Below are 24,588 nucleotides of genomic sequence, written 5' to 3' on the forward strand. Positions count from 1 at the left end.
TCCGGGCAGAGTGTGGGGGAGGTCCCTTCTTGGTTTCTGCACGACGACCTCGTGTCCGAGCCCCGCTCCCGCGCTTGGCGCGGGTCCCCCCCGCCCTCTCCTGACACCTAGTGGACGGCTTTCAGCCGAACTCCCGGCCCCGCAAGCCCGGGCGGCTGAATACTTCGAGTCGCGCTTTGGCCAAATCCCATCCGCTGCTTGCCTTGGCCCAACTTTCTCAGAGGCTCTTGAGAGATCTCCTGGGTAAAAGTGGGGGGCCGGTGTGAGGGTCACAAGGGTGACACATCCTAAGTACTCCGATCTGCCCTGGAGGAGAGATGATTAGCATAAGGAGATTCAGGGAGACACAAAACGGAAGGGTTGAGGGTGAGTTTAAAAAGGGGACAGGAGGACGGACACAGGGGAAGGGACTCAGGAAAACCTGACACCAAAGCCTTTCCGGGATCTCTAGGCCCAACAATCCCGTCCAAAAGTCCCCAGCTTCATTCTTGTTTTTCTCTTCCTTCCTCCAGATCTGCCCCTCCCTCCAGGTGCTCACCCCCCAGCAGCGATGAACAGCCTCCTGACCACGCCTTCTCCTGGAGGTAGGTGTTGGCCTTTTGCTATCCAAAGGGAGAGAATTGATTCTTGTCCTTCGTGGCCAGACCAGTTCTGGAGTTCCTTAGGCCTCAGCCGGGATGGGAAGACCTCCCCCTCCCTGCCTGCCTCACCCAGGAAAGCTGGAGGCCACCAGAGAGTGTCCCTTAGTGTGGACCTGACCAGTTCTTGCTGCTACCGCTTTATGCTTTGTAACCTTGGCTAGTAATGTTCTTTTACGAGCCTAAAGGAGTGGTTTTACAGTCACCATTGTAATAATCCAGAGCTGTGGCAAAGAATGTGGCAGCAACTGCCGTAATTAAACGTGGAAAAGAAATCTTTCAAATAAAACAGAGAAATTTTTTTAAATGTATTTTTAATGGCTCTGAGGCCAGGCACTGGTGGCTCACACCTATACCTGTAACTGCTCAGGAGGCTGAGACCTGAGGATCAATGGTTCAAAGCCAGTCTGGGCAGGAAAGTCCTTCTGACTCTTATTAACCACCCAAAAGTCAGAAGTGGAACTGTGGTTTAAGAGCAAAAAAGTTCAGGGACTGTGCCCAGACCCCAGAGTTCAAACTCCAGGACCAGCATAAAAAAAGGGGGGGAGGGAGGCATCAAAAACCAGGCATAGCACTGCACACCTGTAGTCCTGGAAAGGGATACTAACTTCTAATTTCATTCCTCTGATCCTACTGGTCTAGAATCCAATTCCATTGTTCCTTGATGGTATTCCAGACCTGGTGCTATCTCTTTACAACAAGAGTCTTTCCATTTCATGCATTATCACATTTAGGTGTAGATAGTTGATTGTCATTACCTCCTTTCCCTCTTCCCTGCCTCTCTCTATGCTGGGTGGGGTGAGGGGAGGGGTAAGCTCTTGGTTGGTCTATATTCATTTGTTTTCACGTGCACAGTCTTATTTGCCATTAGAACTAGTATTCCCTGCTTTACCCGTGGGAGCAGGTGAGTGACAGCCCCAGGGCAAGCTGAAGATGCTGTATCCTGTGATTTGCCATTCACAGCATGCACACTTTTAGGTATCTGGTGAGAAGAGATAAGAAAAGTGAGGAAAGCCAGGAATCTGGAATGGTTGCCATAGGCCTACTGAGTGAGGAGGGCCTCCAACATTATCCTAGAGAAAGGAAGAGGTCTGCACACCCTACAGATACAGGCCCTGGGTGAAGCGACAGAGCTGGGGTTTGCCTTGGAGAATGTTCAGGAGGGAAGGCAAAAACTTCCGGTAAATAGAGGTAATATTTGTCTAGCTGGCTCAGAATTAGCCCTTGGGTTGAGAACTATGGGTTTTTGTTTGTTTTTGTTTCCCTTTTTTAAAATTTGTGGCAAGCAGGGCACTGGTGGCTCATACCTGTAATCCTAGCTACTCAAGAGGCTAAGATATGAGGATCAAAGTTCAAAGCCAGCCTGGAGAAGTAAAGGCAGTTGGATCTTTTTTCCAAGTAACGAGCAAAAAGCTAGAAGTGAAGCTGTAGCTCAAGTAATAGAGTGTTAATTTTAAGGGGAAAATCGAAGGGCCAGCGCTCAGGCCATGAGTTCAGGCCCCAGAACTGACACACACATACACACAATTGTGGTAAAAACAACTGGACTACAAGTATTATTGTTGCAATCATTTTTGAGTGTACAGTTCAGTGGTCTTAAGTACATCCACCTTGTGTTTCCATCACCATCCTCCAATCTCTAGTACTGAAACCCCACATCTATTAAATATTAACCCCCCTGTGCCTTCTTCCCAGCTCCTGGCAATTTTCTACTTTCTGTTTCTACGAATTTGACTTCCCAGGATACTTCCTTTTCTTCTTCTTTTTTCTTTTTCTTTTCTGTTTTTTGTTGGTCATGGGGCTTGAATTCTAGGCGTGGGTACTGTCCCTGAGCTCTTCAGCTCAAGGCCAGCTCTGGAGCCATAGTGCCACTTCCAGCTTTTTCTGTTTATGTGGTGCTGAGGCATCGAACCTAGGGCCTCATGCATGTGAGGCAAGCACTCTACCACTGGGCCACCTTCCCAGCCCCCAGGATACTTTCTATAAAAACAGATGGTACATTATTTATCCTTTGCTGTCTGGCCTGTCACTTAGCATCACACCTTCAAGATTCCTCTGTGGTGTTGTATATGTCAATTTCCTTTTTTAAGTCTGAGTAATATGCCATTGTATGTGCATACTACATTCTGTTTATTCATTTGTTGATGGACTTAGGTTGGCTCCCTTCCTTTCCCTTCCTTTTTCTCCTCTCCTCTCTCTTTCCTTCCTTCCTTCCCTCATTCCTTCCTCCCTCTCCCCCTTCCTTTCCCTTCCCTTCCCACTTTCTTCCTCCCTTCCTCCCTTCTTTCCTTTTTCCTTTGTTTTGTTCAAGAATGTGGAGGAGAGTCTCATTATGAAGCCATAGCTTCAAACTTTCAAGTCACCTGGGATTACACGCATGTGCTGCTGAGATCAGACTCAAACTCCAATAGTTGTACATGTCAGGTCTGGCACCCATCCCTACGCACCAGATAAAGAGACCTGATGAAGGGCAGAGGAAGCAGATGTATTTACAGGCACAGACTGCACAGGCTGGGAAAACAGCATATCAGTACATCTTGAGCCATCTTCAGGGGCACAGACATGGTCTCCGGGTTTTATAGATAAAAGAATTGGGAGAGGGAGCAGGAGGAGAGAGGCATGCATAATTATTAAACAGTCCCAGTTGCAGTGTGGTCTGGCTGATCATGATCTGTCATTGAAGCAAGTTATTGTTGTCTAGTAAGTGGCCTGACCTTAGGAGACATTGTCGTTCCTTAGGGATAGTTGGTCCCTTACCATAAAGACATTATTGATTAGTCGTGTCTTTTTAGGAATCCATGGTGATTGAATGGCTTAGAGCAAAAACATAAACAAAATAGAGGCCGAGATGTCAAGCTTTTATGTTTTTTTTTTGGGGGGGGGGTCTGGTCATGAGGCCTGAACTCTGGGCCTGGGCGCTGTCCCTCAGCTCTTCAGCTCAAGGCTAGCACTCTACCACTTGAGCCACAGCGCCACTTCCAGCTTTTTTCTTTTTGCTTATGTGGTGCTGAGGAATCGAACCCAGGGCCTCAGGCATGCAAGGCAAGTGCTCTACCACTGAGCCACCTTCCCAGCTTCTCTTTCTTTTTATGGGTGTAGCAGACACAACTTTAAGCAGCTCTTTTCACCCTATCAAACTAGTCTCCACATACTCTGTTGTGTATTAATACATGTTCAATTTTTTTTGGGGACTGGGGCTTGAACTCAGAACCTTGGACTTGCTAGGCTGGTGCTCTACCATTTGAGCCAGTTCCTAGTCCTTAGGATTTCCTGCTTCACTTGACCAGCTACTGGCTGAAATTCAGTCTTGATAACTTCTTGCCTGGGCTGGCCTTGAACTTCTATCTTCCCAATCTCTTCCCATACAGCTGGGGTTACAGATGGGAGCCACGACACCCAGCTTTTGATTGTGGTTTTGATTTGCATCTCCCTAATGATTATCAGTGACTGTTTTTTCATGCACTTGTTGGCCATCCAGATACCTCTGGAGAAAGCTTTGTCTTATTCATTTTGTTCATCAAGGTATCGTCTTTATGGGAGGCTAGAACTGGGGGCCTTGTTCTCTTGCTCAGCTTTCTTGCTGGCATTCTACCACTTGAGCCACACCTTCAGCCTTTTGCTAGTTAATTGGAGTTGGTGTCTCACAGACTTTTTAAGATGGCTTTCAACCTCAGTCCTCTAGATCTCAGTCTCCTGAGGAGTTAAGATTATAGGAGCAAGCCACCAGCCCTTACCTTGATCGTTTTTGGTATTTTAAGACATAATACAGGTCTTCTAACCAGTGGGTCCAAGCAAATACAAGAAATATGCATTTGATTGCAGAGTTTATTTTTCCCTTCTGGTTTTATAGAAAGTTTAAAATCCTTAAATGAAAGCCATTTAAGAATATTTCCAGGGTTGGAGGCATGGTAGAACACCAGCCAGATATCAAGTTTAAGATCTGGTCTCGGACGCATACACACACACACAAAAGAAAATCAAAACAAAACATTTTCATACCCCCTCCCACCCAGGTGTGTGTGTGGACCTTTGGTAGTATGTTGTTTCTTATTAGAATACATTAGTTGTGTGAAGAAGGTTTCACAATGACATTTCCATGAGGTATGTATACAATATACCCCAATCAGTCTCCCCTTAAGTGAATGTTATTTGCATTATGCCAAAGCAAAGACTGAAGTTCCAGAAAGTTAAGCAATTTTCAGTAATTAAGAAAAATTTTTCCAAGGGGCAGCTTAATTATGGCAGAGGCGGGATTTTCTGCCAACTTTGATTAACTCCATCTTGATCCATGGCTTGCAAAGTCTCCGCCCTGCTGCCATCGGCACACATCAAAGCGAAGGAAGAGGAGAGGGGCAGGATTCCAGGGCAGGTTCCCACGGAAATGAGAATTGGGGGAGCCACCCTTTGCTGGGCAGGTCTAGAGCAAATAAGTAGGTTGGCAGCCTCCGGTGGCAAATGGATCTGATGCCTTCTCGATAAGAGATTTAGCTCAGCCTGGGAGAACAAGGGCCACAAAGAAACCATGCGGTATCTGGGTCAACAGAAAGGAGGTGAGTGAGCAGTATGGATGATAGGTCCTTGGAGCAGGCTAGGATTTGGGGAGGCCTTGTATCTTGCTGGGGTCCCCTTCCCTGGCTGCCCACCCAGTGGGAAAATAGTGCTATCATCTTCCCAAGTCTGAGAAAGGAAGATGCAGAATAACATTATTGTGTTTTGGTTTGGATAAGCTGATAGAACGATACTGAGGTTGAAGATCATCATGGGAGAAAGTTAAAATCCATCCCATTGCTGGTTTTGCTTTTGGTTGATTGGTTGGTTGGTGAGTTGGTTTGAGGTGGGGAATTGAGCCCAGAACCTTGAATATGCTAAGCCTTTCCTTCACTGATCTACATGCCCCGGACCCGATTCCTCTTTTCATGCCAGGCATTCTGAAGTTACTTTATTGTTGTCGTCTATTTGCTTAAAAGGTGATATCTAGCTGCACATCAGTGATACACACCTGTAATCCTAGCTATTGAGGAGGCTGAGGTCTAAGGATCATAGTTTGAAGCCAGCCCCAGCAGGAAACTCTGATATTCTTCTCTCCACTTAACCAGCCAAAGCTGAAAGTAGAGCTGTAACTCAAATGGTAGAGTGCCTTCCTTGAGTGAAAAGGTTATGGGATAGTGCCCAGGCCTTGATCAGAAAAAATAAGAGTATCTTCCCTTCAGGAATAGCCTTCTAGACCTTCCCTATATACATACAGACATATGGATGCATGATTATAATCTTGTTGTTGTTGTTGTTTTTAACTTGGGCTGTGTATGTGTATAAAAGAGAGATTTTGTGTGTGGAGGGGGGAGAAGGTCTCATTACATTGCCCCGGCTGGTCCTGAACACCTGGTCTCAAGCAAGCCTCTTGCCTCAGCTTCCCAGGTAGTTGGGATTACAGGCATGCGCCACTGCTCCTGGCCTACCACATCCTTCCAAACAATTATTCAGTGTCTTCAAAATGGGTGGGCTGCAGTTTATTTCAGCATTCCTCTACAAATAGACATTCAGGTATGTGTCACACCTGCAAACTGCCACAGTGAGTAACCTTGCCATTTTACAGTAAAACTCAAAGAACACAGCCCAGGGGATATGTAAAAAGACAAAATGTGCAGCTAGAGCAGGAAACTTGGAGAATTGGTTGTTTTGTGGAAAGAACCCTGAGATCAGAGACAGATTAGAAACGCTGCTCAGCCATCCATTAAATAATCGGGAGTTGCTTGATCCAGCTTGCTAGCTGGCCTCAGATTTCTGCTCTATATATTCTTGGAGTGCTTTATAAACTGCAGATCACAAATATCAGTATATCAGTTATAATGGTGATCCCAGGATACTCTGTGACATTTAGACTGACAAAAATCTTGGGCCAGATTAAAGTTTTTTACTTACTTAAACATTTTATTTTACTTTAAAAAGTTGGTAGGATTATGGCTTGAACTCAGGGCCTTATGTGCTCTCTTACCATTTGTACTCAAGGCTGTTGCTCTACCACATGAGCCCTATCTCCACTTCTAGTTTTTTGACTGGTTAATTGGAAATAAGAGCCCAAGCTAGCTTTGAACTTTGATCCTCAGATCTTAGCTTCCTGAATAGCTAAAATTACAGATGTGGGCTGCCAGCACCTGGCTTGAAAAGAATTTTGATAGAATTTTGACTTTCAATTTTTTTTGGGGGGTGGACTTGACTTTCAATTTATAAAAGTCCCCAAATTAAAGACAGGTATAGTGGTGTATTACTGTAATCCAAGCACTTGGGAGGCTGAAGGATTCTGGACTACACAGTAAAACCATGTCTCAGAAACCAAGACAAGCCAGGTACTAGTCTATAACCTTCCCTACTCAGGAAGCAGAGTTCTGAGGATCACAGTTCAAAGTCAGCTCAGTCAGGAAAGTCCCTGAGACTCTTATCTCCAGTTAACTACCAGAAAACCTAGAATGGCACTGTGGGTCAAGTAGTAGAACACTAGCCTTAAGCAAAAAAAAAAAAAAGTATAACTGCTGATGTCACTGTATTTGATGTCGGTGCCCTGCATCTTGTATATACTTTCTTCTAATTTGGAGAGAGGAAGGGAAATAACCAAATGCTGAAACAAAGATACAGGCTGACCCATTGTAACAATGAGATGTATAAGATACTATGTTGAAAACAAACTTTACAACTTTAAGGGGAGGAGGGTAGCAGGAGGGAGGAGTTGGGGGGGGGGAAAGGATAGTAGGGGAAAAACAAAGGAGGGGGTAACAGTGCTCTAGCATTGTTACAGTTACTCATGTAACTGTAAACCCTCTGTACAGTATCTTTGCAATAAAAACATTAAAAAAAAAAAACTCAAACACAATGCCTAGACCCTGAGTTCAAGCCCCAGGACAGGTTCAAAACAAAAACAAAAACCCAAAAAACTCCAAAATTCAGTCTGAAAGTGATGCTGATGGCAGTTACATTAACTGCTCACTCTTTACTAGAGTTGCCTAAAATTGATTTTTTTTTTAAATTAGGTGTAGGGTTTGAACTCAGGGCCTTGGTGCTGTCCTTGAGTTTTTTGTTTTGTTTTGTTTTGCTTAAGGATCATGCTCTACCATTGAATTCTTTTCTGGCTTTTTTTGGTAGTTAATTGGAGATAAGAGTCTCACAGACTTCCCATGGCATCCAACCATGATCCTCAGATCTCAGCCTCCTGAGTAGCTGGGATCACAGGCGTGAGGCAAGCCACCAGCACCCACCCAGTCCTTGACTTCTTTGTCCAGATGTTCTTGTGTTGAAAACATTTGTCTTCTTCTCCAGTTCTACACTAAATCCTCTCATACAGTCACACTTTGGCTATTAGAAGACAGTCACCACGTACTAGCACTCTGGCTTTTCTCTGGCAGCTCCTGATTCCATACGATTGGTCCACCACAAAGCTAGATGTGGCAGCAGTGTAGGAGTGGATGAAGTAGTGGATGAACTGTTGCCAGCATAACTAGAGACCATGTTTCTATTGACAGTGCCTAAACTAGCAGCAAATTTTGAATTCTTTTATAATTATATAAGTCAGTTTCATTATAAGAAATATGGAAGATAAAATATATAGAAGAAAATAAAAATTATTCAGAATTCTTCAGCCTAACTGGTGACTCATGCCTTTAATATCTCAGGAGGCTGAGATCTAAGGATCATGGTTCAAAGCCAGCCTAGGCCAGAAAATCCTTGAGCTATTTATTTCCTATTAACCACCCTCCAAAAAAACGGAAGTAGAACTATGGCTGAAGTGGTAGAAGGCTGGCCCAAAGCTCAGGGACAACATCCAGGTCTTGAGTTCAAGCTCTAGGACCAGCACAACAACAACAACAAAAACACACACACACAGAATTCTTCAACTTTGTTGTGACTCCTGCTGCTATTTTGTATTGTGTGTAGTTTTCCAGGGATTCCTATTAAGTCCTTTTCTTTGTTTTTTTTTTTGGCTAGTAGTAGGGCTTGAACTCCAGGCCAGGCACTGTCCCTGAGCATTTTTTCTCAAGGTTAGATAATCTTCAGATCTCAGCCTCCTGAGAAGCTAGGATTATAGGTCTGAACCACAGGCATCCAGCTTTTGCTTGTGTGTGCGTGTATGTGTTTAAGGCTAGTGCCTTATCACTTGAGTTACACCTCCACTTCTGACTTTATGGAGGTTAATTGAAGAGTCTCAGGAACTTTATTGCCTGAGCTACTGTCAAACTTGTATCCATAGAACTTAGCCTCCTGTACCCTGCACATTGTGTTTTCTTGAGAAAATTAAAGTTCTCAGAAGCAAAGCCCGAAAAGCTTCCACTTTGCCATCTGTCTCCCTGCTACCTGCATCTGTGCCCAAGTCCTTGGCTTTTCTGTGATTACAAAGGATTGATCTTCTCTGCTTCTGTGTACAGCCCACCCCTTGATTTGGGTACTGAGTTCCTTCCCTCCAGGAACGTGGCTCCTGCCACTGTCCTGCTCATGCATTATCAGTTGCTCCCTCTCAGCTGAGTCATTCCTGTCCACACACAAACACACTGGCATTTCTCCCATCCTAAAAACAAATGAAAACAACTCTTGCTCCCCTCTGGTCACAGACTGGGTTCTCTGCTCACCTTTACAGAAGAGTTTATTTATATTCTGCCTCCAGTTCTTCCTACCATTTCTCTCTTGAATCCACCCTTCCACCCTAAACCACAGATTTATATTCAGCATTTCACCAAAATATGCGTGTGTGTGTGTGTGTGTGTGTGTGATAGCCAGGGAATGAAGCCAGGACCTTGTACGTGCTAAACAATCATTCTACCACACAGCTACACCCCCCAGCCTGCCCAGAACTTGGGTTGAAAAGGTCATTCATGAACTCTAGTGAAATCCAGTGACCAGCCCCTGTGCCTTATTTTCTGTCTGCTGCTCTTGCCTCCTTTGGCAGCAGTGTGATACTCTTCATCTGCCTCTGCTGTGTGGATGAGCTCACCCGTGCTCATGGTTGTAATTCTGCTGATGACTGTGTGTATGCATGCACATGCATGCATACCAATACTAGGGCTTAAACTCAGTACCGAGGCACTGTCCCTTAGCTTTTCTGCTTAAGGTTTACGTTCTACCATTTGAGCCATAGCTCCACTTCTAGCTTTTTGCTGTTTAACTGGAGGTAAGAGCCTCATCAATTTGCTGCCCAGGCTGGCTTCAAACCTTGATCCTCAGATCTCAGCCTCTTAAATAGTTAGGATTACAGGCATGAGCCGTCAGTGCCCAGCTCTTTTATTTTTTTAAAAAAAATCTCCAGTCCAAAGCCCTTCCCTACATTCTAGTCTTGCTATCTACACTTGTATATCTGATAAGCTGTCAAGCTTTTCCTCTACTTCTATCCAGTTACTTGGGCCCAAAATGTTGATATCCACCTCACAGCCAGTCCTGTCACTCCTCACTTCAGAATAGATTGATTCCCACAGCTTTTTTGTGTGTGGGGGTGGAGGGTGGGAGAGGGCAGTACTGACAGAATCTTAATCACTTTAGCCATGCCCCAGCCCTTTTGCTTTAGTTATTTTTCAGATAGGGTCTCACGCTTTCGCTTTTCCCCAGACTGGCCTAGAACCTCAATCCTCTGACCTCTACCTCCCAAGTCACTGAGATTACAGGCATGCACCAGCATACCTGTCCGTGTTTCTACAACAATCTCATTTGGCTGCTTGATTTTCATGCAAATTAGAAGACAGTTCCCTTTGGCGTACTGCTACAACCTTCTACCCTTCTCTTTACCTTTCTTCTGTCTGTTGTCCCTTGTGCAGTCAGAGGGATCCTTTGAAATCAATCTGTTTCAAGTACATGTTACTGAAGGAAAAAAAAAAAAAGCATGACAAGTTCTGTGGGTTGGTCAGCTACTGGTTTCACCTGTGCCCACTCATGCAGCAGGAATCTTCGGGAAGGTTCAAAATGGCCTCTCCCATACATCTAGCAGAATTTCAGCCCCTACTGCCCCCCCCCCCACTACGGCACCAATGTGCATTTTATCAAGATCTCCAGGACATTGCTGTGTATCACAGAGCTTAAGAAGCATTTGTTTCCAGTGTAAGTCCTGCCCGCTTCTGTTCCCAATCTATGTAAAAGTTTCCCATTCCAATGAAGTCCTTGCCTGGCCTACAAAGCCCATGTTCTTCAGCCCACTTGAGGACTCTTTCTCCCCATGACTCCTGAGTGGCAGAGTATAAGCCAGCTTTTCAGCATTAGAGCCAGCCTTACCTTGACTTTGATGTTCCTTCCCCTGGGTCTGAGGATGAGCTTTTCACAGGCTAGGCAAATAACCCTTTAAAAAATTGCAACTCCCACCCATATCTCAACTCTCTAACCCCTTTCCTGCTTGTTCTTCCATATTGCATTAATCAACATCTAATACAGTATTTCTTTTACTTATATTGGTTTCGTCTGTCCTCTCCTTTTAAGAATATAAATATTAGCTAGGTATAGTAATCTCAGCTCTGAGCAAGTTACAGCAGGACTATTTTGAATTCAAGTCCAATCTAGGCTACAAAGCAATTTCAAGGCCAACCTGGACTATACAGAAAAAAAAAAAAAGAAGAAAAGAATATAAATTGTAAGGAAAGGTTTGAGGTTTTGCTCTGTTGGTGGTTTTTTATGTGTTGTTTTCTTTGGAAACAAGGTTTTGTGTGAAGTCCTGGGTGGCTTCAAACTGATGACCCTCCTGCCTAAGGCTGTCAAATACTGGAATTCCAGGCCTGAACCTCCATATCTGGCTCAACTTCTCTTCTCTTGAGCTCATTTTCCCATGTCTCCAAACCCCTAATGCTCCTTAGCACAAAAATTATTCTCTTTGATAAGAGACAAAAGCTGGCTGCAAATGTGGCTTAGTGGTAGAGTGCTTGCCTAGCATGCATGAAGCCTTAGGTTCGATTCCTCAGTATCACATACACAGAAAAAAGCCAGAAGTGGTGCTGTGGCTCAAGTGGTAGAGTGCTAGCCTTGAGCACAGAGAGGCTCAGGGACAGAGCCCAAGCCTGAGTTCAAGCCCCAGGACTGGCAAAAAAGATAGGAGACAAAAGCAAAAGGGGTTGGGGAATTCAGGCTCGAGTACCAGTCCTAGCTCTTTCCTTGTCCTTGTACCAAATACGCTTTTGAATTCAAAGCCAGCCTGGGAAGGAAAGTCCATGAGATTCTTACCTCCAGTTAACCCCCAAGACCAGAAGTGGCACTGTGGCTCAAAAGTGGTAGAGCACTGCCCCTGAGCAGAAAAAGTTTAGGGACAGCACTTAGGCTCTGGTTCAACCCCTACAACCAAAAAGAAAGAAAAAAAGAAATTGACTTTCATATTTATTTGTCACATTGAGATCCATAGACCTTCCTGGCAAACTTCTTCTAAGTCTTCTGCCTGGCACACACACCTTTTTTTTTTTTTTTGCCAGTCCTGAGCTTCTTTGGCTCAAGGCTAGCACTCTACCACTTGAGCCACAGCACCATTTCTGGCTTTATCTGTTTATGTGGTACTGAGGAATCGAACCCACTTCATGCATGCTAGGCAAGCACTCTACCACTAAGCCACATTCCCAGCTCATGCATGGATCACACCTTTTATACCCTTGACCTTTTTGTAAAGCTTGTCATGCTCCTTCATAGTTACCTCTCATTACTTCTTCTATACTGGAAGAGAAGAGGACAATGATAGGAAGGCTCAGTGTGAATAACTCACTCCAGCTTTGGAGCTGGTAGCCCTGGATTCAGATCCTATCTACCCACTTTGGCATCATATGAAATAAAGGCATGTTAAACTTTACTTTCCCAGGGCCTCAGGGTCCACATCAGCAAACAGAAATCCCACTTCAAAGTGATTGGGCTGTAAGGATTAATAATAAAGATGTTTGTAAAAAGATCTAGCTCAGTTGGATGCTGGTGGCTCACACCTGTAACCCTAGCTCTGAGATCCGAGGTTCATGGTTCAGAGCCAGCCCAGGCAGGAAAGTGTGTGAAACCCTTATCTCTAATTAACCATTCAGAAAAAAGTGGAAATGGCACTGTTGCTTAAGTGGTAGAGCGCTAGCTTTGAGCAAAAGAAAAGGGACAAAGCTCAGGCCCTAAGTTCAAGACCCAGGACCAGCACAAAAAAAAAAAAGAATGCCTAGCTCAATTTGAGACAGTGATTAGCACCTGTTATCTGTCACCAGGATCCTTTGCAGATGTTCCCAACTATGACTCGTCTTCTCTTCCATATTCTCTTTCCAGGCACTTCTGTGTTTCTGTTCTCAGAAGCCTTGAGATACAGGCCAGGCCCCCAGTGACCTCCCCTTGCGTTCGTTCCCAGCCCCCATGACCCAGTCTCTGGCAGATGGTCCCTGTGGAGAATGTTGTTGATTAATTCAACTAAAGTTACTCCCATCTGTTTGTTTAAGCTTCTGATGTATAGTCATCTTCTCAGCACTTGGGATAGCTTTAAATTCTCAAAGGTGTTAAGGCAAAAGTATCAGCCATTGCATAGAACTGCAGATGAATGGAGGGAAGGTGGAGGACAGGGCTAGGGGAGATTGAGGGAAGAAAAGTGTGACTGAGGCGCTGTGAGGTCAAGACCAGATTTATCCACTTCAGGGCTTGTCCTTGATGGAAATCAGTGCTGTGTAACTTCATCTCCAGAGTGACATCCCATCACTGTTGACATGGTTCATTTATTAGAATGAATCCAGCAAACTTGTGAAAACACACACACACACACACACACACACACACACACACAGAGCCCAAACCCCAAGGTGTGAAGACCAGGAGATGAAGACCAGTGGAATCCATGATAGGAGCTGGCCCAGTCCACCACCATTTTTACAGACAAGAAACTGAGGTCCAGGGGCTGGGAAGGTGGCTCAGTGATAGAGTGCTTGCCTTGCATACCTGAGGCCCTGGGTTCGATTCCTCAGTACCACATAAGCAGAAAAAAAAAGCCAGAAGTGACATCGTGGCTCAAGTGGTAGAGCGCTAGCCTTGAGTTGAAGAGCTGAGAGATAGCGCCCAGGCCCAGAGTTCAGGCCCACGACCGGACCCAAAAAAAAAGAAAAGAAAAGAAACTGAGGTCCAGAGAGAGTTTATCACTTCCTCTAGGTCACCTAGTAATATGCTGTTCAGGATACAAAGTCAGAGCAAACTTGCCCTTTTAATCACTAACAGTCAGTCTTCTGAGTACTGATTGGCATTACAAGTATGTACTACCACGCCCGGTTCCTAAATGATATTTTATGTGTTATCTACTATATGAATTTTAGGTGTTGTTGGGTTTTGATGATGTTGGGGGTCCAACCCAGGGCCTTGTGCATGCTGATGATTTCATTTCCTTTGCCCTGGCTGTATGTCCTGGCGCTGGACAAGAGCCATGCTCCCACTGTGTCCCTTCATCCAGGCTCTTCTCCCTGCTTAGAGTGTGTCCTATTCTTGGTACCCAACAAACTCTGACCCTTGCTCCCACTCCTCGTTCAAATACTATTTCCTCGGGAGGTCACTCCTGACTAGAACGTTAGACGCCCCTCTGCACATGTTCTTCCCAGGGTGAGGCATATTTTCTTGGTCATTCTTTCTTAGGCGCAGAGTTGTGAGATCTGTGGATGTGGTGGAGGAAAATGCCCCCAGAATTAACCTGTCTGCCCTCTATTCTGTTCCCAAGGTGTCTGCCTGGCGAAGTGTAAGCAGGACAGCAGGGCTGAATGATTTCAAAGCCAGCCAGCCTGTCTTCCCCAGGACACCTCTAGCCTCCAATGACCTCTAGTTAATTGTTACCTTTTCAAACCATCACATCCAAATGCTAATTAAGAAGAGTTTTCTGACTTCCTGTGCAAACACTTAGAAGAGACTTTGGAGAATACAGTTTTGTACTGTTCTGGTCCGGGGTAATGAATGGCCTTAACTAGAGCTTTCAGACACTGAAGGATAAATAGACCTACCCAAGAGGGGTACAGGATATATTTTAGGATAGCAAAGGCTTTGTTCCTGCCATTCAAAGTATACAACCTATCCTGGGAATAGAGAAAAAGGACTTTGGAAAGGGAGGAATATTATTTTACTATCTTAAAATAATAATTATGGGCTGGAGGTGTGGCACAGGTGGTAAGAGTACTTGCCTAAACAACAGAAGTCCCTAAGTTCAAAACTCCAATGCCACCAATAGTGAGTGTGTAAGGAACTTGGCACTAATCCTAGCTACTAGGCTGAGATCTAAGGATTGTAGTTTGAACCAGCCAAACAGGAAAGCCTGTGAGGCTCTTATCTCCAGTTAGCCAGCAAAAAGTCAGAGTTGAGCTGTGGTACAAATGGTAGACACCAGCCTTAAGCAAAAAAGCCAAGTGAGAGTGAGAAGTCCTGAGTTCAATCTACAATACCAGCACATATATACATAACATACAGAGTATGTAAAAACACTGAAAACGCAACACACGCCATATGACCTTAACTATGTATGCTGAACACACATCATTTGATCTCATTAATTTAAAAATGTGCTTCCCTAACAATGACTTACCCTTACAGTTATTTACTGAATCACCCCTAGTGAAGTAGCTAGTGAGCGCCTATTTGCAGATGAGAAATGGGGTTATTTTCCCCAGCTCACATAGTCAGGCTTAAAGCCACTACTTAAAAAGATGTTAATCATCTTTGGGACGTAGTTTATTTTCTCTATTCTTTAGGTTTATCCTATTTGGATTTACTGTAATGACCACTTTTAAATAGGAAAGACAGTGGATGATGGAATTTGAAGGACAAATTTCAACCCATTTCCCCCCTGCTTTTCTAAACTTTCCAGAAGAGCTGATGACCACCCCAATACTTCAGACTACTGAAACCTTGTCTCCAGAAGTGGAAGAAGCCAGCACAGCACTCATTGCAGGTAACAATGGCTCTTCCCCAAATCCAAAGGATACCCTCCTTTCTTTGGGGGAGGGTCAGAGGCCATCTAGCTGTAGGGTCAGCCTGGAACCCTAGTATGGAAAACACCCCATCCATTACTGGGACACACACACACACACACAGAGTTATAATCATGGCCAGTAAATGAGAGGTTGGAAGGTAGCCACAAAAAAGATACTGGTGTCTGGTGCCAGTGGCTCATGCCTACTCAGGAAGCTGAGATCTGAGGATCGTGGTTCAAAGCTAGCCCGGGCAGGAAAGCCTGTGAGACTTTTATCTCCAGAAAACCGAAAGTGGCACTGTGGCTCAAGTGGTAGAGTGCTTGCCTTGAGTTGAAGAGTTCAGGAACAGCGCCCAGGTCCAGAGTTCAAGCCCCACTTCCGACCAAAAAAAAAAAAAAAAGATATTGGTGCATATGGACATTACACTTGAGTGAGTGGGATGAGGATATATGTGGTTTGTTGAGGGGTGAGGAACCACTACAGGAAGCTATGGATTTAAAAGTACTCTTCATCTAACAGGATAAGCTACTTTTTTTCATTTCCCTCCTTCGTATTTCTCTCACCATCATCAGGAACTGGTTTAGGAGTTAAGTTGTGTTAGAAATCAAAAGCATGGTGTCTGGATACCATATCGCATGGCCTCTGAGCTTGGTCTAGGAACACAGATGTGGAAGCAGATACTAGTTCATTAACATGAGCCTCTATGAAAAGTGAGGAAATGGTTTCATCAGTTGATCCAGTGAATTCCTGAATCATCCCCAATCCTGAAACCCGTCTCCGTTTCCCTCTCCTTTCCAAGTTGTTATCACCGTGGTCTTCCTCACCCTGCTCTCGGTCGTGATCTTGATCTTCTTTTACCTGTACAAGAACAAAGGCACCTACGTGACGTATGAACCTGCAGAAGGCGAGCCCAGCGCCATCCTCCAGATGGAGACTGACTCAACTAAGAGCAGAGAAAAGGAAGAGTATTTCATCTAACAGTTCCCAGACCTAAGGAGCCAATTCATGGCTCCAGCACTCACACTATTTAATGTGTTAGGTGAAATTGTATTAGAAGTCAGTGAACGTGGGCCAATCCAAGGTCCTTGTAGGACAAAGGTCCAAATGCCAGCATCACTGACTCCAGAGACCCGGGATGTGGAGAAAGCTGCTTATGATGCCATTAATCAGGCCTTTGTAATAGCACTGGTATTTGTGACTAGCCAGCAAAGGAATAGTTGAGTATGTGCCTTCTACAGGTTAAAAGGGGAGGAAAAAGAGTGAGCTTGTTGCTTGATCTACTCTGTCCCCTCCTGGATACCTATGCTATCCCGAAGGGAGCTATCCATAGTTCTTCCTAGAGGCTGGATAGCATACTAAGAGGCCAAGCCATCAAGGAGAGGAAACTGGGGATCTTACCTCCTGATAAATGTGCTATATTCCTTAATCTGAGCCCTTCTTTCCATATTCCCCAACAACCTCATGCTATTTTTTATCCGAATTAAACTTTTTCATTGATGCAGAAACCAGATTTTCAGGTGCAAAAAGTAACTACGTTTACATTTGGACTTATCTTTGCTTACACATTGACATTTTCTTTCACTTATTTAACTCTTCTGTATATATGTTGCCCAAGCAACAACTCTGAAGTTGCACAAGTTCCCAGAACTATGTTAGGAGTTTAAGAGAAGGATGATCCAGGAGGCTTCACCCAGGGGAGCATCTTCAGGAACATGACTCCATCTTCGGGAACATACTCTGGGAAATAAGTTAATTTGGCCTCTATACTAGCAAGGGCCCAAATTTTCCCATTCCTTATGTACACAGGGAGAGGTGCTTAAAAGGTGTAATACTTTGGTATAAATCTTATTAGCTGCTCTATTTTCTTTGGAATTAAGACTTCCTTTGAGGTCTTTGTGTATTCCCTATTGTCCAAGTTCAAGCCCACCTAAGGTAAGGGCCAAAGGTGGAGGAAGCAATCTGGCAACCTGGACTCTAGAAGTCCCAGTATTTTTCAGAGAACCCTAGAGACAAACTGAAGATCACCCTGAAGGTATACAAATGTTACACTAAGGCATTCTCCTCAATTTAAACTTGAAAGCAAATGAGGGGAACCAATTGTTTCCTTTTCTCCTGAGATTAGGTTCTGACTCTCAGAATCTGGAAGAGTTTGGGTGGTAAAGTAAAGAAACATATACTATCTAAAGAAAAACTCATAGAAATAGTCAAATCTTAGCCTTGTACTTCTGGATGTATTTCAAAGCCTTTATTAAAGAAAATACTAATAGCAGCACCTTGCTGAGTATCTAGGTGGGACATTAAGATACGTGGAGAAGAAATAAAACAAGCTAAATAAAGAATCCTTGGAGTGAGGTGTAATGCAACTTCATCACTTTATTCAAATCTTCAAAATAGTCTTTATTCTACATTTTTAGTATAAAAAATCCACAAGTTAAGTGCACCACAGTGTAGAGAGAGACATACAACGCTGAACTTCCATAACAGTCAATGGTACAGTCAAACACCACATGTACAGAACACAAAATTTAGATGAACTGAAATTATAAGATAAAATAAAATCCAATTTCAGAAAACAAAAATCAAATATTAAGGATCCCTGAAATGTTCTTAACCCTAAGAGATTTCACTGGACTCAAGTCACTTTACAGTGAGACATTCACCATCAGATCTATTCACTCAGCTTAGGAATTGAAAGCCATGATTGGCTGCGTCTGTCACTGACCAAAAATGGTAACCAATTGCTGATCTGAAATACCTCTTAATTTGGCTCTAAAGTCAAGCTTTTGAAATGCATGCTCTTGCCTATCGTATTTTAAACTTTTTTTATGGGATAGTTTACACTGGTATCCTTAGGTTCAACAAAGCTCAGTTTTTCTGGCACCAAAGCAAATTTCAGTTGGGTTCATGTATGCAGAGACAACCTGTGAGGAGGTCCAAAAGGCACCCTCCATTTTTGCCTGAGATACAAAAACAGAAGAAAATGGGGGCTTCAGAGGATCCTTGTGAAAGACGAGCTGAAAGATGGCAAGTGTGAGAAGTGCAAGGAAAGAAGGAAACCCATCTGACTGCCTTTCTATCCTGCACCACTGAGTCAATGGAGATTGGCTGGAGGGGGATGGAAGACAGGATGGAGATGCCACATGGGACGGAGAATGGAAAAGGCAGACAGCTAATGCGTTTCATTGAACAGGAACGATAAATCAAAAGACTTAAAGGAGATTAAAGACCAATCAGAATAATTTGGCAACTTCAATTCTTAGGAAGATCAAAGTTTCCTTCAAACCTAATTTGATATTTTATTACTAAAAGCAAAGACCAGTATGGTACAGTATTACTCCAGAGGAATTAAAGGAAGATCCTTGGGGCTGCTTCACCCACCTTCATTTTATGAATGGATACCTCCCCTACCTCAAAATGCTTTAGGGAGGTACTGCTACCATTACATGGTTCCTTATTAAATTTGAAAAGTGCCTGAAAGTTTTGGGCACCAGAAAGACACCCCAACAACATGTGTCTAAACTGCAAGTTCAGGTTAATATGACTAAAGCAGTTACATTGTGAGAAGTGCTGAAGGTATGTGATGTCTTTCCCGGCACAGAGGTGGCCTTGCTTCCTCACCAGATGGTGTAGCCACCATCGGAGCCACCCATGAAGAAGTTTCCCTTCCGCTGAGTTACAAGGACATTGGCTCCCTGCATGACTGCAAGCTGAGCAGCGTTGGGAGGGCATCCAGGAGGCGGAGGCTGAAAGGAAAGGAGAAAGTAGAATGGGCATAGGGCAGCTGGAACGAGGGAAGGGGGTTATGTGTGGAGTAAAGTGTCTATTAAGATGGCAATGTGCCTATTAATAACACTCTAATGAACTGTGTCACCAGACAGACCTGAACCCAGTAACACAATAGGAAAGGAAGCCTAGCACTCACTCAAGGCTTTGGCATCCAGCGGCTCTAAGACGTTCATCTTGTCCTTTTTAAGGTAGGAAGTCACTCCCACTCACATTCCCAAAATCAGAATAGGGTCTAGGCCCATGGCCAAATCCCACAGGATGCCTAAGTGGGTTTCTTGGGTTTTGTTGAGGAAGAAGGTATTTTGCATGTGCTAAAGACATGCTCCACCACTGAGCAACATACTCAGCCCTCTTGTTTTTAGGTAAATCGCTAAATTTCCTAAATGCTCACTAATGACACCATCCCAGCAACATGGATTTTGGTTCCTGAATACTGGCCTGATCAAGGACCCTATGGGCTCTAAATCCAAGTATTAGAGAACTAAGCAGGAAATGCTAACAGAATCCCTACCTTCCTGGAAGCTATTTACCAGAGATTATGGATTCTACTTTTTTATTTATTTTTCAATTGTTTGTTTAGTTGTATGAAGAGGTTTCAATTTCAGAAGTCAGGTTGTGAGTACAATGCATCTTGATCAATGTCACCCCTTCCATCTTTCTCTCCCATCTTTCTCCATCCTGTCTCTACCTTCAAATTATGTAGTTCAATTTTCACATAATGTTAACATTGTACTTTTTTTTTTGTTAAATCATCTGGGTTCTAAGCACAACACCATGCTTATGGCAAATGTTAAGAGCATGCTTATGGAATGACTAATCATCATTACCACACCAGTTTACTTTACCAAAATAAACTGGGGAAGCAGTAAGCAAGACTCACAAGGCAGGGACAAAGGAATCAAGTTACATGTCAAGTGCTATTCATCTACCATACTTCAGTTTCTTGAATCAGTTTTTGCCTGTGACATGGCATTGGTTACACAAATACCAGCAGCTATGTTTCAGGGATAGTGGGAGAATAGTATGAAGTCACTTTAGACAATTTAGCTATCCAAAGACCAGGTGATACTCACAGGAATGTTGCCAGCAGTCGCTCCAGCTCCAAATCTGGCTCCTGCATCATATCCTCCTTCTACCAGCACTGTTGAGCCAGGAGGATAGATGGGACCAACTGGATAATAAGCCATCGGGATTGTGGAACCTAAAGGCCCAACAGCTACAGACTGGGCCATAGGAACATACAGAGAGGCGCCAGGAAATGCAGCTGACATGGTGGGGACTGTGGCAGCCCCTGGGTGCACAAAATTTGGACGAAACAGCTGAAGAGAAGAGAAGGCAAAACGTTACTTTATAACATTCCTATTTGAAATTTCCTTAATGAGTCCATTCTTTTTGTTATTTGTTTTTTGGGACAAGGGCTAGCCTGGAATTCTTGATCCTCCTGTCTCAACTTCCTGACTCATAATTCTTAATTCTTGGGAGTTCTACAAGTTGCCTCCCCACAGCATTAGTATTCTCCTGGATCACTTCCTGATAAAGCTAATATTAGGCTGGAAATACACAAATTCAATTTCTTAATCTCTGCCTGTGATCAGTAACATGAAATTGCCCAATTATATAAATTTTTAGTTTTTTTCTTTTCTTTCTTATTTTGTGCTGGTGCTGGGGCTTGAACTCAGGGCCTCATGCTGTCCCTTGGCTTTTTTGCTCAAGGCTGGAACTCTACGACTTGAGCCACATGCTCCATTTCTAGTTTTGGCTGGTTAATTAGAGACAAAAGAGTCTAATTGCATTCTCTTGCCTGACCTGGCTTTTAACCTCAATCATCAGATCTCAGCATCCTGAGTAACTAAGATTACAGGCATGAGCCATGGTACCCAACTCATATTTTAGATTTTTCATATAAGCACTCTTCTGCTTGTGAAGTCAGACTTAGCTAAGGACTGTGGTCTAAGTATATTTTCAACTAGATCAAATTTGGCCAACTGGAAGTACCTCTGAGTAGGCAGGTGGAGCATCAGTATAGGGTGGAGCCTGAGGAAGCTGCAAAGTCTGAGGGTATACCGGATTCCCAGGAGGCTGCACAGGGTAGGTTGGCTGCGTTGGATATTGACCTGAAATACAAAGGGGGTAAATGCAGGTTGTCTACTATTACAAAGCCACCAAAACGCAGCAAGACATACCGGATACCTAACTTGGTGGGAGAACGCAGATCGCAAACAGACTGCCCCCAAGGGCCTAATTTCTGGAGCCAAGAAAAAAGGCATTGTGTGTATAGCCTTATAAAGGAAGGTGCTGGGTTGTGACGTAGCATGCCGATGTTAAGAGAAAAATCTAAGTGGACTCAAGCGGTCTCCGGAATGCAGGACCCATCTGGGGACCTGATCCTGAAGTTCTGGAATGTCCAAGGTGCTGATGTAGCTACGGTGCTTCTGCTCGGGGCAGTCTCTGTTGGCTGAGCCGCAACCTGCCCAGACTCTAGCTAACAGTGGTTCTAATTATTAACCTCACAGAGTCCTATTCAAGGTCGACTTCCAGATAAAAGCGAGTAGAGTGAGCTGAGAGATCGGAGACAGAGAGAACGGGATAGTGCTGACAAATAAACTGGCACGATCGCGGGCACGGGGAGAAATTCATTCTAGCCTTGCTGGAGAGAAGATCTGTAATGCAGCAAAGGGCCGGGGCGGGTGGTTAAAGTAATCTTGCAGGCCGCGCGGCCCGCCCCCCAGCGACGGCACCTCACTAGTTAAGCTCCCGGCCCTGCCTGTTGTCTGGAGCGCGGCGCCCCGCCTCTGCCGGCTCGCCATTGGCCTACCCAAATCCCAGCTCTAGCTTCCTATTTGCTCTGGCAGGTGCCCATCACAGCAAGGCCCCCCACACACGTCCGAGTCCGCTGCTCCAAACTGCGCCACAGAGTTTTAGAGCCCAAGGGCCGGGCCGGAGCGACCAGCCGAGGTTTAGGGATGACGAAGGCATCAGGTGCAGGCCCCAGAACTGCGGCCGGCCGCGGAGAGCGGCACACTCCACCCCAAGCCTGCCATTTAGTGGCCCGAGACTCCGAACCCGCTCATTCCAGGCCAACACTACTCCCCCAGCTGGCCTCAATCGCCCCCTTTGCTTGCCTTTGCTGTTCATGGTGTCTGCGGGTCCGGTTTGACTCGGCGTCGCGGACGGTTATTTTTTTCGTCCTCTTCCTGTTCAGAGTCACTTCCGTGTCACGTGATGGGGCGTCCGCCCCCGGCATCACCCGACACCCGAGTAAGCTGCCGCCGGAAACCCCGCCCCCTTCGTTCAGCCTCCAATCTCTACGGCGGCTGTCCGCGAGGTTCCGCCTACTCGCGCTGGCTCCACCCACCGGCTCTAGTTCCTTTATTCCCGGCTCCCCTCCCTCCCCCCCCCCCCACGCCACTGTCACCTCAACTGGAGGAAAACCAAATATGTACAGGTATTGTCTGGAAAGCGGGTCTTTCCTCCAGTGTTCATAAACTCAAGGTCGCCTCACCTTGGCAGTATTTCCACAGGAACATAGATTCCTATACATTTTTCCCAACTACCCAAAGTATGTTCCCCAAATCTTGGTCTATCTTACGTTTCCTCTTCTACCAAGCTCAACTTAATTTTAAGCTCCAGAAAGATTGGTTTTGCCAATCCAGTTCACGTCGATTTTTTGTTTTTTCTGAAACAGACCCTACCCGGGAGTCTTCCTGCCTATATGTTCCTGAGACAAGTTGTTCATGCTTCGGTGGGTCCGGGTGTTTCTCAAAGGAAGGGATGTGTTTTGTTTTTTGTGGGGTTTTGCTGGAGTGTCGGTGACAGCCCTTTCTTTGGCACCTGCTACAGGATCTGTTACCCGAAGATATTTTGTGTATCTCGTTGCCTCTAACTTAATTGTCCATAAGGGTAAAGATGGCATCTTGTAGGATTACTTTGTTTTTTCCTTTCTTCATTCCAAACTATCTGCTGAATACCTGTTATACATGCACAAACAAGTATGACCATGTAGCTACACAAAACCATACAGGATTATACTCTCATGGACTTTCCACCTGATTCAAAGAAGAGGTAAAAAGGAAAGCATCTAAAAAGGAGAATATTGGAGAGAAAAGTTCTTGGTAAATATAATCCTGATAACTATTCATTAAGCCACTTAAAGGACCCATAACCCACTTCAACTGGGTAATCTCTTGCTTTTGTCTCCAGGATTGTATTAGAGTTCTCAGAGCATCCCTAATGGCACAGTCTCATCCTGGGCTTGACCTGTGTGGCAGGCAGTGCTCCTAGAAGCATTCCTGTTTTTCAGCTTAACTGATCAAGAGATTTGTCCCAAACAGATTACAGAATAATATTTTGTTTTTGACTCCCAGGTTCCCAGATCAGTGTTTGAGTTTTGTTTCGTTTCTTCTTCTACTTCTTTTTTAATCAATGAATATTGCCTAGCATGACTAAGGTACTATAAAAGTCTGGTAGTCTGATACTGTTTTTGGAGTACTTTTAGGTTTTGTTCCTAGTAGTAAACATATTCACATTATAAATTTGATTTGGACTAGCATCATTATTATGAAGCCTATGTTATTTACCTTTTCCTCATTTCTGACTCTAATCTTCTTGATGGTGGGCAGCCTTTCAACACTTACATATTTGAGGAGCACTTACAAGTGCCAGGCATTGTTCTGAAAGGAAAGAAACCCTTTCAAATGCAATTTTTGGATCAAATTCACAGCTATATACCTTAAATAATGATCATGTGCATACACATTTATTACCTTATATAATGTTATATGACCTAGTAATTTGTGTGTGTGTGTGTGTGTGTGTAGATGCTGGAGCTTGAACTCAGGCCTAATACTCTCATTGGGCTTATTTTGCCCAAGGCTAGAACTCTTAACACTTCCACTTCTGGCTTTTTACTGATTAACTGGAAATAAGATTCTCAAAGGCTTTTTTCCTATTGGGCTAGCTTCAAACTTCACTTCTCAGATCTCAGCCTCCAAAGTAGCTTATCTTTCTATGTTTACCACACTATGATATTATCTGTCCTTTTTTGTTTTTAACTTTTCTTCTCTCTTTTTCTTTTTCCAGTTCTGACTGTGATTTCATATTGAATTAACAGGTCAGGTCGCAGAGTTTGAAAAGCACTGTTTTTAGTGGACTATCATCCCTGGGGCCTTGTACTTTTCTTAGCATGAGTTTGCAATCAGTAATTAGTAAACAAATTAATAAATAACTCCTTGGAAGTCAGATAAGGCAAATCTTGTCTAGATCTTAACGTTTTC

The 24,588-nt window shown here is 44.2% G+C and overlaps 2 protein-coding genes across 4 annotated transcripts; one reads left to right on the top strand and one right to left on the bottom strand.

Moving 5' to 3' along the window:
* Positions 1-165: 165 nt before the first annotated feature.
* On the top strand, positions 166-23,726 carry Smagp (small cell adhesion glycoprotein). 3 transcript variants are annotated; one of them, XM_013018782.1, is made up of 4 exons: positions 166-243; positions 513-584; positions 15,424-15,507; positions 16,329-18,108. In XM_013018782.1, exons 2-4 carry the CDS (start codon positions 551-553, stop codon positions 16,505-16,507), a joined length of 297 nt encoding a protein of 98 aa, XP_012874236.1. In that variant the 5' UTR covers positions 166-243; positions 513-550; the 3' UTR covers positions 16,508-18,108. The 3 variants fall into 3 exon arrangements, with proteins under 3 accessions (XP_012874236.1, XP_012874235.1, XP_012874234.1); XM_013018781.1 differs by lacking the exons at positions 166-243; positions 16,329-18,108 and adding exons at positions 313-366; positions 23,001-23,726; XM_013018780.1 differs by lacking the exon at positions 166-243 and adding an exon at positions 327-366.
* Positions 17,878-22,646, bottom strand: Dazap2 (DAZ associated protein 2). The gene is made up of 4 exons (XM_013018779.1): positions 22,438-22,646; positions 21,311-21,429; positions 20,389-20,634; positions 17,878-19,272 (listed from the first exon to the last, which is right to left on the bottom strand). Exons 1-4 carry the CDS (start codon positions 22,448-22,450, stop codon positions 19,144-19,146), a joined length of 507 nt encoding a protein of 168 aa, XP_012874233.1. The 5' UTR covers positions 22,451-22,646; the 3' UTR covers positions 17,878-19,143.
* Positions 23,727-24,588: the final 862 nt, after the last annotated feature.

The sequence above is a fragment of the Dipodomys ordii genome, unplaced genomic scaffold (genome assembly GCF_000151885.1).
Source record: "Dipodomys ordii isolate 6190 unplaced genomic scaffold, Dord_2.0 Scaffold42, whole genome shotgun sequence".
Classification (NCBI taxonomy): Eukaryota; Metazoa; Chordata; class Mammalia; order Rodentia; family Heteromyidae; genus Dipodomys; species Dipodomys ordii.